The 13,033-nt window shown below is 38.8% G+C and overlaps 2 protein-coding genes across 2 annotated transcripts; one reads left to right on the top strand and one right to left on the bottom strand.

The window, feature by feature from the left end:
• Window positions 1–61: 61 nt before the first annotated feature.
• On the bottom strand, window positions 62–6,582 carry srp54 (signal recognition particle 54). The gene is made up of 16 exons (XM_042072689.1): window positions 6,461–6,582; window positions 6,095–6,192; window positions 5,852–5,943; window positions 5,680–5,764; window positions 5,279–5,383; window positions 4,796–4,862; window positions 4,648–4,705; window positions 3,872–4,022; window positions 3,596–3,744; window positions 3,261–3,361; window positions 3,039–3,125; window positions 2,150–2,223; window positions 1,911–2,019; window positions 1,597–1,767; window positions 1,302–1,397; window positions 62–548 (listed from the first exon to the last, which is right to left on the bottom strand). Exons 2-16 carry the CDS (start codon window positions 6,170–6,172, stop codon window positions 457–459), a joined length of 1,515 nt encoding a protein of 504 aa, XP_041928623.1. The 5' UTR covers window positions 6,173–6,192; window positions 6,461–6,582; the 3' UTR covers window positions 62–456.
• On the top strand, window positions 6,534–11,978 carry zgc:109986 (uncharacterized protein LOC553566 homolog). The gene is made up of 9 exons (XM_042072690.1): window positions 6,534–6,614; window positions 7,381–7,656; window positions 8,462–8,583; window positions 8,675–8,813; window positions 8,932–9,053; window positions 9,603–9,713; window positions 10,124–10,230; window positions 10,318–10,417; window positions 11,502–11,978. Exons 2-9 carry the CDS (start codon window positions 7,560–7,562, stop codon window positions 11,616–11,618), a joined length of 915 nt encoding a protein of 304 aa, XP_041928624.1. The 5' UTR covers window positions 6,534–6,614; window positions 7,381–7,559; the 3' UTR covers window positions 11,619–11,978.
• The last annotated feature ends 1,055 nt before the right edge of the window (window positions 11,979–13,033 follow it).

The raw sequence follows: 13,033 nt of genomic DNA, 5'->3' as shown, positions 1-13,033 counted from the left end.
AGGTCACCCCCTCTTCACATTCTCCAAAGATCATCACAGACATAAAAGCCATACAAAACAATCACGGTTAAAAATATTGCCATAAAATTTTATTAGAACATATGACAAAAATCTTGCCACATACTAATAATTTGCCATGGGTTCTGACTCAAAACACAATTATGAAAGCTGTCTGTTTGCAAACAAAAGGATGCCCTGATGTACCATGATCAACTATACTTAGCTTTCTGGACTACTGGTCTTCCAATGTAATTACTGTAAAATCACAGAATTTTCATTTGTTACAAGTACATATGCCTCTGCATTATTTTTTTACAAGTTATGAATTATATTACGTGAGGCAAACAAAGAACAAAAAAAGAAAGAAATGCGTCCGTCTGCCTTGCCCTCGCTTTACTCTCTAAAATGAAAATATCTTCATTTTCATTTTTACATCTTTATTTAAGGCTCTGAGGTTCACATGTTGTTGAATCCCATCATTCCTTTCATGTTGCCAGCCGCACCTTGCTGAAACTGCCGCATCATGGACTGCAATCCTGCCATACCACCTGAACAGAGAGGAAGAGTAAAGCTTGAGTTTACTGGGGGGGAAAAAACAAAAACACTGTCAACCTATCTCTAGGGAAATAAAGAATCGTAGCTTTGAAAATCTATTGCCTTAGTATTCGGACTGCAAGTGTATATGAATGTACGAGAGACTGGCTGGGCCACTTCAGAGAGACAACATCCAGGGATGACCGGAGCACTAAGAGAACGTTTAAACTTTTTTTATTAAGGTGCACAAACGACTGACGTTTCGACGCACTGCGTCTTCCTCAGAGTCAAAGAGTCTCGAGCGCAAGTGACACCTGTCTTACATGTATATGAATGTACAGTACGTGTTAACTGGCCAAAAGTAATCTTGAGTAGTACTATCAAGATACTAATCACTATCACTATCATACTATCAGTACTAAGGTATACTGGCTGCACTGGAGTAATAGTCACCACTGGCTGCACTTGAAAAGTATCATCAAAGGGCTGTTTGGTGTTTTAAACCCCCAACGTTGTCTTCCAGGCAGCGCTGCATGGAAGGCACTAGGGTTAGGCAAGGGTTAAGGGTTGGGTGCCTTGAAGTCGATGGTCGCAGCGCTGCCATGAAGTCGACGGTGGGGGCTTAAAACACCATCGACCCTTCAAAGGACGCACACTACCCTCTAAACTGTACTCTGTACAAGTGTACTGTATATTGCTATCAGTTAAATAGCCAATGGTAATACTAAACAGCAGTCTCAGGGTGAGAAGGCTGTTAGTTAGCATACCCATGTGGTGCAGAACTCTGGGATCCATCATCTTGGCCATCTGTTGGTTCAACTTTGCCATCTGTGATGGGTTGACATTCTTGGACATATCACCACCTAAAAAGGACAACAGCAATATTAAGCACACTTTAAAATGAAAGGTTTTTACATTTAGGGTATTTCAGAGGCTGACCCCTCAGCACTCTGCATATAAATAGATGTACTAGTGTCTAAATGTTGGTCCAGAGAATTAGTTTCATAACGACAGTGACAATGACAAAATCAAATTTGCAGATTAGTTAACCTGATAATCTACCTTTGAACAAGCCTTTGATGCCACCCATCTTTTTCACCATCTGGGCAAACTTAGTGTATTGGGTGAGCAGCTCCTGAACATCTCTGGTGGCTACACCTGCACCACGGGCAACCCTCTGAATTCTGTTGGGCTGTTTGCTGAAAAGCTTGGCACCATCTTTGTTGTCCAGCTCTGTGGAAAACAATAATAAATATAATTAACTACACACACACTCACACACACTCAATTCATACGTCATCTCACTTTTGACTTTTGGAAAGAGGTGATGATGTACTGTATTTATCATATGTAACATGAGGATTTTTTTTTTTTACCTTGGTCATTCATGCTGTCCATGATGGTCATCAGCTTCTTTAACCTGGCCATGGACTCTTGCTCATTACCTTTGCTCATGAAATCAGTTCCAAATCCTGGAATCATGCCCTGTAAATATACATACCGAGAGTTTAAATCACAAATAATAAAGATCGACCAGTACAGATTAAACTTTTTTCTATACATTTCATAAAATCTGAGATATAAAATTGCATTGACAAGTCATCCTCATCCTTACCATAATCTGTCCAAAGGGACCCATCTTCATGATGTTCTGGAACTGTTCATACATGTCTCTAAGGGTAAACTGACCTGGTTTGGAGAGATCAACACTCAGTTTTGGATTTCCATTTCTGCTTAATGCATTTAGCATAGGCAGTACCAATTTGAGATTAAGAATCTAGATCAGTGGTTCTTAACTGGTTTTGCTTTGGGACCCACAGTTTCCCATGTTCATCAAGTCACGACCCATATATTTTTTACTGATCAAGCCAACGGATACGGTAAACTACATGAGACATGTGAAGTGCCTGTAGGCTTACTTGTTTGGAACAGGCCGGTGTTTGGCATTCCATTTGGAACATGCTGGTGTTTGGCATTCCATTTGTACAAGTCTTTAACTCCTGATGTCACCTTTCAAAGTACTCGACAGGTTTGTCTTCGACAGGGGTGCTTTGTTTCCATGTGGAATTTTCTCTCATGTGCCAGCAATTCAGTGAACACCGCACACTAGGGTTTAGGTCCCATTTTGTCTCAATTTAAGTGAAACCATATCCTACTTCAAATATTGAGGGTCAGAGCCTACATGCTACCGCTAAAATGATGTCTAATATGACCCGTCACATAAATATTGTCTATGTCCATGGCAATGACTGACATACAAATGTTTCAATCAAAATAAAGGTCCAACATTAGATCAAAATAAATAAAATCAAAATAAAGGTCCAACATTAGATCTGAGGTAGCATTTTAAATGGGTGTTTTTGTTTGTTTTTAACCACAAGCGACACACCCAGAACGGTTCCGCGACTCACCAGTTAAGAAACACTGAGCTAGACTTTTCCACAACATGCAAATTATTGTATTAGCGAGATGTCAGGGCGTGATTATTGGATTGTTATCCTCACCGTGTTTAAGTTTGTCAATGAGCTCTTCATTGTCATCCAGCTTCAGCTCATTCACTTTGTCTATCAAACCCTCAATGTCTCCCATACCTGTGTAAAACAGTCACATGCAGTATACATAGTTTAATAATGTATTCACATTCACAGTGTTCTTATATAATATTATATTCCACTCATTTATTTACTACTATTGAATTCATAAATTGAGTGTTTGATCAAACTTACCCAAAAGTTTACTGATAAAAGGTTGCGTTTTGAAAGGTTCCAAGTCATCAATATGCTCTCCAGTTCCAATGAAAATGATGGGACTCTTCGTAGCTGCCACACTGTTGATGTCAAAACAAATAGCTTTTAATTAAATTATTTGTTTTTCATTAAAGGAGAAATCTGGTGAGTTTTCACATAGATCTCCATTAAAAGAGTAATTTGCTGCAATTATAATGCAAGTAATAATTTCTAAATTTAATGTGAGCAATTATCCAGTGAAATAATTGTATTATACTGAAACTGTAAGTAAAAAAATAGAATATTTAAAATGACTTAAACTGGATTTCACTTACGCACTAAGCGCACCACCTCCTTTGGCATGACCGTCCAACTTTGTCACAATCACAGATGCCACATCTACCTTATCTTTGAAAGCTTTGGCTTGGGCCTCGCAAGCCTGACCGATGGAGGCATCCATCACGTACACAATATTATCCGGTTGCTAAAAGGCAAAAGTAAGGAACACAAACAAGATTACATATGGATTTTCCAAGCCTGACTCGATACCTGTAGTTCCCACCTTCCAATCAGTTATTCTTGCTTGGTAACTATCATTGAACGACACTCACCACAGCATTGGCGACTTGCAACATCTCCTCAAAGAGAGAGTCCTCCTGTTTATGTCGGCCGCTTGTGTCTACAATGATGATTTCAAAGTTCTCAACCTTGAATTTCTCGACACCCTCAGCAGCTATGACAACTGGATCCATCTCTGTGTAGCTGTGGAAAAAAACGATGATCAGCCATCACTGTACACTGTACACTTCAAAAGTCAATTGTTTTAGAATATTAAATGGCCAAATGGTAATGGAGGGAATGAGAGGTGATGGAGGGGATGACAGTCCAGCCACTGTATTAAAGGAAGGTACATGAATGTAGGAGTTATTCAAGCAACATGAATGTTATTCAAACAATCCGGTTCTCTTTCTTGGATGGACAAATTATGAAAACAAAGGAAAAACTAAAAGGTAGTTTGCGATAATTTGCGGTCTGAAAACTGTACCGTCTTGCCATCTAACCCATTGCACACTTAGTGAATGGCCTAATTAAAGCCACCACTTCGCACCACAGGCACGTCAAAGGGGTGTGTCTACTACCATGTGACAGGTAATCAGGTAAGTACGTACAGGTAAGATGCTGCTACGGTTAATTAAGGTAAGGATCACATTTCTTAAATTAAATTGTATAATTTCTGTTAACTTAAAACGCATTTCCATAATGTAATAATGTAAACTAAACTAGTTGTACTTATTCCACAGATAAGTCACCAAAACCCAAATATGGCTCCTACAGTAGGTGCATGAGAAAGGTCAGTGTGTGAAGACCAATAAAATGCTTTCCTCACCTCCCATAGAAAGGAATTCTGGCTTTTGTAGCATTCTGCTTCAACTGGTCAAAGGCACCTGTAAAACAAACACATTTCTTTTTAATCATTCTGTTTTACTTCTGAAAAATGGTATGTTATATCTGACAACATACATTTCCTGCGTTACCTGCTCTGAATGTGTCGGCACAGATCAGACATGTTTTCCATCCTTTTCTTTGGTAGTAATATGCCAGCTAAGAAATATCAGAGAAGTGCATGGAAGTTACAAATGAGCTTTCAACAAAGATTTTTTACACAAACACTGTAACATTTGCTGATCTCAACAACATTCCAAACTCTTTCAGTTATACAGATTGTGGTCCTCAAATTCCCAGATTTTGCTTCCTGCTTCAGTTCAAGCCCTCCCAATATTTCAATAAGTCAAATGTAAAGACTTAACACTTTTGGAAAGAAACTATATGGTACATTAGGCCTTAATGCAATCTACCTGGCTCATTGCTTTCAACTAAACTGACCACAATTAACATTTTCGCCTACATTTACACATGACAAAACTACAAAAATAATAGTTATATGTGACAAAAGCATGTGGTATTAAAATCATCAAATCACTAAGTCTATCCCTGGACACAAGTTTGGCATGGAGTACCTTTGAACATGTTGTAGTTTTCCCACTGCCCTGAAGGCCTACAAACATGATGACGTTGTTTTTTCCCTTTGTTGGTGTCCAGGCCTTGACTCCAGGATCCACAAGCTGGGAGTATAACAGAGAAAACAAGGCTTAATTTCCACACAATTAGCCCATACTTGTCAATGACACAGTAAAAGTGGAAATCTAATGACAATTGAGTATAATGGATAAATATCTGTACCGACAGAGTAATGGAGAAATATCTGTAGGATATGTATGGATATATCTGTATCTATGGAATGTAACAACTGTGAAATAACAGCTCCATACTGACCAGTGCTTGCATACATATCATTATCCTGAAAATCTATCCATAAAGAAAACTCTCTGATGTGTTTTAACAATGCACAAAGACCAACCTTAACAAGCTCTTTAAAAACGGCATGCTGAATCATTCGTCTCTTGTTCAAACCAGAGGCCATTTCCTCCAGGTCGATGGCAGCTCTAGAAAATATCACACAGCATATTATAGGGAGCCAGGAAACAAACAGAACCTTATACAAACAGCCCATATCTGATGATATAACTTACTTGACATTTTCTCTGAGCGTCTTAACTAGCCTGATGTTTACATCAGCTTCCAGTAAAGCAGCACATACATCTTTTAACATAGCATTTAGAACCTGGGGGGCAAGAAACATCAATATTATGCACTTGACTCCTAGGGGTTTAATAACCATTTCATTATTACATGTGTTTCTAAAGATTTTCTACTGCAGATACTCTAATCATACATTTGTTCTATTCATAACGTTAGACCATTTCTAATGTTACCTCCTCGTTGATTATGGTGGCATTGCTAAGAGACCTCAGCGCCGAGGTTATCTTTCTGCCCAAGTCGGCCAACACCATGTTTGCGACTCAGCTGGTACCTACACACACACAGAGAGAGAGAGGAGTGAGAAAGTGCCGTTTGAGATCCTTGCTCTGCTCAAGGACTACTTGGCATCTTCCTTACAGAGCTGTGTTGCCAAACGTTAATGTTTGTTTTTATTCTTCTTTCCAACGATATGTAAAGAAAACAATGCACTGGCGTCAATGACACGTGCACATATGATTCAGAAGACAAAGGAAGGCGTTTGACCATAGGGTGTTATGACAATTCTGCTTAGATGTGAATCTGAATTTACCACAACTTACAAGACAAGACAAGGAAATGGCCTCGTAGAGGGGGATACCCCCTGTTGCGCTTAACAGTCTCCTGCTGTCAACAGGGAAACGAAGCAAAGGTCTTGGGTAGAACAATCCTGAAAATACGTTAACTACACAGAGGAAACAAGAACAGAAACTTAAGGTAAACAAGTGCTCCATGACATTGAACACGACGATTAACATACTCCTGCAGAAGACAAGTGTCTCGGTCGTTGACAATCACAAGGCACAGCTGTTACACGCTGCAAACTGAGTAAACACGGCCACTTTGGCCCGCTAACTAGCAAAGATGTTGACACACCGAATACGCTGAAACGGTAGACGAGCTACTTCATTCGCTAGCATTCGCTAGCTACTATTTCTGTTAGCTAACGTTAGCTGGTTTTTAAGCGAGCCACAATAATCAGACTCCACCAAATCAGAAAATCTCCCTTTCCCATCACCTAAGATATATGGCGACATTTTTATAAACGTGAAAAGTTGTTGTTTTTAATCAAAACTGTGAAAACGACACATACCTTTTCCCTAGGCTGTTCACAGCAGCTATCAGTATCGGGCAATCATAAACGTCATCGAAATGGGTAAAAAAAAATCCCACAAACCTCTTTTAACTTCCGGGTTAAAGGAAACAGGCTGCTGACCTCAGTGGTACACACGCAGTGAAATGGGAAAATACTGGTAGTCAAGTTACTAAAATTGCAACATTACTTTAAATCAGTGTACCAGATAATTATTCAGAGTTTTCTTTCAGAGAAATCTGCTTCTCTGTACTTTTACATTGAAATGATTTCATATGAAGTCATACTCGTTTAAGGTGGAGCTGAAATCTCAGATCTCATAAGTGTTTTTCTAGATGTTTATCATGAAGAAAGAGTAATGCATATGACGATTGCTTTATTGTGATCTAGTGTTTTGCATAGAAAAGAGGATTAATGGCATCAGACGAACGTTGAACTGTTATTGATATTATGAATTAACAAGAGGACCCTTAAAACATCCACGTGCCCTCGTCGCTGTTTGATTCCACCACTCTGTTTGGAAAGCATGAGTTTTGGTTAAAGGAATTGAGATCCACGAATCTTTCACAATGAACTGTTCAGACGCGAAAACCGAAATTCTACGGATAATAGCCCAGGTAGAGCCTCAGGAGTTACCCAAGTTAATCGACTGGATGAAGAACTCAGGTAAAGTCTACAAACGCGTTGTATCTAATTGCTATCATGTCTTGACATTATGCTTTAAACCTAAACCCTAAAACCCAATCATATCAAGCAGTGCTGTGAATTATATGCACAAACAAATATCCTGGCACGCACATTTGTATACATGTGCACTGAAGAAGTCACAGCTCCTTTTACACTGCTGTGTAGCTAGTAAAGCTGAACAAGATTAAGGTTTATGATATAATGATGCTAAAGTTGGACCAGTGCTAGCTGTTTGTTTGAGACTAGTAATGCCCCCATCGTTCATGCTGTGCATTCATGTGCTGATTAACCAAGTCAGAAAATACCATTATAATGGCCTTAATCAATCCTGCACTAACTAGTGACAGAAGATAAACATACTTCTTTTGGAAACACTAGAATAAACATATGTATGTATTTAATTACTGTGGACAATTATTGTCTGTGTGTATGTACCTGTTTTAAACATTTAAAACGCCTTTTAAAATGATAACCGATTAGTAAACAGAATGTGCCTTTGGAACATTGGATGAATTGTTGCTGTTAATAGGCAATGTAGATATTGCATTAAATATCGCATCAGCCATTTCTTTCTACAACAATCAAAAACCCTTTTGCAATTATGTAAGCACATAATGTAATCTGAAAACTGCCCTGGTTAAAAAAACAATGCAACTGATCTCAGCTGGTATTTTGTCTATAATGGAGTGGAATGGAAATATGTTTCCCCAAACTTTTGATCGGTAGTGTGTGTGTGTATGCATGTATGTATGTATATATAATATAATATAATATTTCTCTACAGATGACTTGGATGACTGTTTAATCGACAATCAAAAAGTGATACTTCAGAGTATTGCAGAGGACCTCAGAACCTGTCTCCCTCTGGAGGCTGTGTTTTCCTCAGAGACACTGGCAATTCAGAAGGTAACACTAACCCAACCCAACCTATGGTTGTATTCTAGTCCAGTGAGTGTTAAGGCACTGTGCTACCACTCACTGCAATTTTTTGTTTTAGACTCAACAGAATCCCAGGCCTACTATTCACGTTGATGCATTCCTGTATGACGATGAAGCTGTGGATTTGCTCTGTGAGGAGGGCAAGATGAGTAGACACTACTGCCTTGGCTGTAGCTCCCAAAGGACAGCTCCTCTTGGTGGGTTCACATAACACAAGGGCACTCAACTGGATGAATGTGTCAAGGGCTTGTCCACGTTGTCGCCGTGAGAACATACTGTACTGATTCCAATCACCACCCATTCTCTTGTTTACAGAATTTATATCCCACTCTTTCTCCATTTTGGAGCTCAAGTTTCTGTTTCATCATGTTCTTCCGGATCTATCTGGGAAAGTTTTGGTGGATGTGGGCTCAAGGCTTGGAGCTGTACTTTATGGGGTATGACTACTTTTCACTAATATTACATTAGAATATTATATCTATAACATCCTAATTAGAATCCAAATGTTCACATAGTCACCAGTTAGCATTGTATGTTACACCTATACACACTTACACAAACAAAACATTTGTATGGGGCCTTAACTAGAGCTGCACAATTATCGCAATCACAATTGCAATATGAACACAATTACCTAATTGCAAAAGATACAAATAATTGTGTACAGTTAATTTTGTCACATTCATGACTTTTATATTCATGTCATCCACCTATACTCTGCCACCTCTGGTTGGTGGGTGTGCGTAGTGTGTAAGGGGCACAGAAATTCTGATTGGTGAGCTTCACAGTCGGTCAGGGGTGCTGTGCTTCTTGTGCACTAGGCATGCTCACCGATCAGGGGTGGCACAAATTAAAGAGACATTTGTAATATTGAACAGAATCAATTCATTGACATTCAAATCGTATCACAAATCGCTAGAACTAGAACTAAGTCTGGTGTATGCAACTCCCTTGACTCCAGGTGCTCTGTATAATGTTAATTCCAGGGTTATCTGTACAGCTCAGCTTCAAGGCTGGTGGGAGTGGAGATTAGTGCGGAATTTGTTCAGCTCCAATCAATGGCAGTAGAGAAGTATGGATTCAGTGATAGAATTCAGGTAAAAATTTAAATTTAGAAAAGCTAACATGTTAACATTTAAATGAAAATATAGATATTCTCAACCAATTCACACAGTGTACACCCTGAAATGTGGCACCCATACTTATGGTGTACTGATTTTCTCATGCAATTTAGTGTTAAGGCAAAGCTTTCGATTCCTCCCTAAGTTTTCACTCTGACATATTGATCTAGCATATTTTGAAAGCCTGGAATGTAATATTCACACTCCAACATTTTGTACAATTAATTTGAACTACGTAGAGTAATTAGTAAGTTCATAAAGTTTATCTCACGTCAGATGATATATAGGATGCAGCTTAGCTGTGGTGGTCATTGTAAATTAGCTATGTTAAAATTGTGTGTATGTCTGCCTAAGTGTTGCTATACATTTTTGAATTATGTGAATAGGTTATCCATGCCAATATCTGCTCTCAAGCAGCACTTCTCAAAGAAGCTGATGTTCTCATTATGAACAATGTGTTTGAATATTTTTTGGACCTCAATGGGCAAATGATGTAAGTTCAGAAATAATTAAAACATTCATATTCATAAAATACATTGATTCATGGTAAGGTACAGTATATGATTTCCTTTTTCCACAGAGCATGGCAGAGTATTTGTCAGAATTTCTGTAAGAAAAATAGTCTGTTGGTGACTGTTCCAAGTATTCAAGAAGCTCTTACTAAACTCAAGGGAAATTGTGTAAGTATTCACTTGTGTTTACATGACTAAATTGAAAGGTCAAACATTTTTCAAGGACTTTTATGGCATTAGTTGATGTATATTGGGCTTTGAGTAGGGCTGCACAATTAATCGATTTTTTTCCCACCGATGTTTCTTTTTCAACATTTTCGAAAGTGCAACTATTGCAAAGACTGCAATTTATTGTGCAGCTCTCAACTCTGTACCAATGGTTGATCTTGTCACATCTATGATTTTTATATTCATGTCATCCTCCTTGTGTGACAGACAGTGAAGCTTACCTAACATGAGTGATGTGCTTCTCATGCGCTGGGCATGCTCACCAAATCGAAGTGGCCCAACAAAGAGAAATTTGGAAAATTGAACTGAAGTTTGACTTTAAAAAATAAAAATAAATATAGCAAATCAAATCACAATTGCAATATCACTATTAGATATTTACCTCAAATCATGCAGCCCTAATTTTGGGCATACATTTGACAAATGTTGGATTAGAATTGGATTAGTATCACAGATTGTGCTTTTAGTGCCTGGAGTGTTTAATTTTTTCTTCTAGAAAAAGCCAGGCTAGAGTTTCTGAGCCCTGTAACCATTCTCCAGGCACACAATGATGACTCTCCAGGCACACTATGATGACTGTCAGTTGGTTTCCCTTAACCACTGTCCTTTGTTGCCTTTAACAAAAGTTGGCTGGATGGTCAGATCTAGGTGCATGTGATGTGACTGATGGCATGGTTGAGCATTGTGACTTGTAGGATGTTACAGTACGAGCACATGTGTATGCTAGCCCAATTAGCTTATGTAGTCTCTTATGGATTTCCTGAAACACAAACATACAATTGCTGTGCAATAAGATGTGAATACGTATTGCAATTATAATTTGATATAGATAAATAACAGACATTTCTTGATTTCCCCCCCCCCCCCTCTGGGTTGTCCATGACACCTGGTGCAAGTTCACTTGCAGCATCAGGGTTGTTTTTTCACTACTTTTTCATCATTTAAAGTGTTTTTGATGTTCCATGAACTGCTTTGCCAAAAATTATCTGCTTTGTGACTCGTTTTTGCTCTTTTTTCATTGCAGGGGGTGGTTGATGTTAGCCAGTGGATTGAGGAAATTCCTGTCAATTGTGATGCGTACCTCAGCAAAGATTGCGATCCAGATTCATTCAAACAAATTCACCTCTATAAAGTGCTTTGACATACGTCATTTTGCCATGTGACTCACTTCCTTTCACACACTTGCATACTCAGACACGTGCACATTCACAAAAGACTCCAAAAAAGACATAGACTCTTTTAAGATTGCAAATGGGAGTGAACCTCCCAAACAACACATAATACAATTAGATTATTGTCATAACTAACAGTGTAAATAACTTACAGCGTAAATACCTTGTGTACTCTATATGGTATGTTTATAACTTAAATTGTCCTGGTTTGTTACTACACCCAAAATCTGTAATTTCTATATTCTTTACTATCTATACTGTCCTATACTCCTTCCAATGCTTTTATATAACACTGAAAGCCAATACAAAATAATAAATTATATTCTTAACTCTGGTTTCTGGTCTGTTTTATTCTGGTTTGTCTCTGCGTTTTGTTCAGTTACATGCTCCAGTGTTGAGCAGAGCTGAAACAGAAACATGTTGTGCATAATTAGACAGGAAGTGGCATCCCTTGCCAGCATACGATGTATGTTGTGCCAACTTACTCGAGGAAGTGGCATCCCATACAATCAGAGGATGTTGTCTAAAGGATCTTTGATACATGTTGTGCCAACTTACTTGAGTTTTCTGCAGTATGTTTATGACTACTCTGTGCTCCATCTCGGTTGCTGGGTTTATTGACTTGTTTCAAAATAGTTGTGCACTTTTATGTAATGTTATGTAATGTTATGACACTCCACATGAATCAACTTTGTTAAAAATGAATGATTGTTTAGGTTTACAGTGATTTCCCTTAAGCTGCTGTGACAGGAAGAGGGTGACGTACATTTCCATTTACAAAATTCTTTACTTTGGCAGCCGTGGCCTACTGGTTAGCACTTCGGACCTGTAACCGGAGGGTTGCCGGTTCGAACCCCGACCAGTAGGCGCGGCTGAAGTGCCCCTGAGCAAGGCACCTAACCCCTCACTGCTCCCCGAGCGCCGCTGTTGATGCAGGCAGCTCACTGCGCCGGGATTAGTGTGTACACTGTGTGCGTTTCACTAATTCACGGATTGGGATAAATGCAGAGACCAAATTTCCCTCACGGGATCAAAAGAGTATGTATGTATATATATATATATATATATATATATATACCTTATTCAAATATACAGAATTAACAATAGAAAGCAGAATCGTGCAGAATGACTGGCATACCCAGGGGCGCCTTAATATCACCTGAGGCCCCTGGGCTATTTCTAAGCCCCCCCCCCCAAAAAAAAAAACCCCGCAAAAAATAATCATGATTAAATGATACCCGGCCCGCGATCTGACCCGCCTATTTACATAACGTGCGCTTTTGGTTAATATAGCCTATAACATGCAGTGTTACCTATCATTATTGAGCCTATGTAAAACCTTTACATAAACAGGAACAGAAAGCCCTCCTTAATCAAGTCAGCC

This window comes from Alosa sapidissima, chromosome 19, assembly GCF_018492685.1.
Source record: "Alosa sapidissima isolate fAloSap1 chromosome 19, fAloSap1.pri, whole genome shotgun sequence".
Lineage (NCBI taxonomy): Eukaryota > Metazoa > Chordata > Actinopteri > Clupeiformes > Clupeidae > Alosa > Alosa sapidissima.
The sequence above is the reverse complement of the archived record's forward strand: the minus strand, read 5'-3'. Positions and strand labels throughout refer to the sequence as shown.

What these genes read in the sequence shown, in the direction of transcription:
- srp54 (XM_042072689.1), bottom strand. Translation starts at nt 6,172, where the DNA reads ATGGTGTTGGCCGACTTGGGCAGAAAGATAACCTCGGCGCTGAGGTCT. An exon ending in AAACTACAACATGTTCAAAG is followed by an intron (nt 4,863 to 5,278) that starts GTACTCCATGCC and finishes GATATTTCTTAG; the next exon opens with CTGGCATATTACTACCAAAG. An exon ending in GTCCCTTTGGACAGATTATG is followed by an intron (nt 2,020 to 2,149) that starts GTAAGGATGAGG and finishes GTATATTTACAG; the next exon opens with GGCATGATTCCAGGATTTGG.
- zgc:109986 (XM_042072690.1), top strand. Translation starts at nt 7,560, where the DNA reads ATGAACTGTTCAGACGCGAAAACCGAAATTCTACGGATAATAGCCCAG. An exon ending in CCAAAGGACAGCTCCTCTTG is followed by an intron (nt 8,814 to 8,931) that starts GTGGGTTCACAT and finishes TCTTGTTTACAG; the next exon opens with AATTTATATCCCACTCTTTC. An exon ending in TTGGAGCTGTACTTTATGGG is followed by an intron (nt 9,054 to 9,602) that starts GTATGACTACTT and finishes TGTTAATTCCAG; the next exon opens with GGTTATCTGTACAGCTCAGC.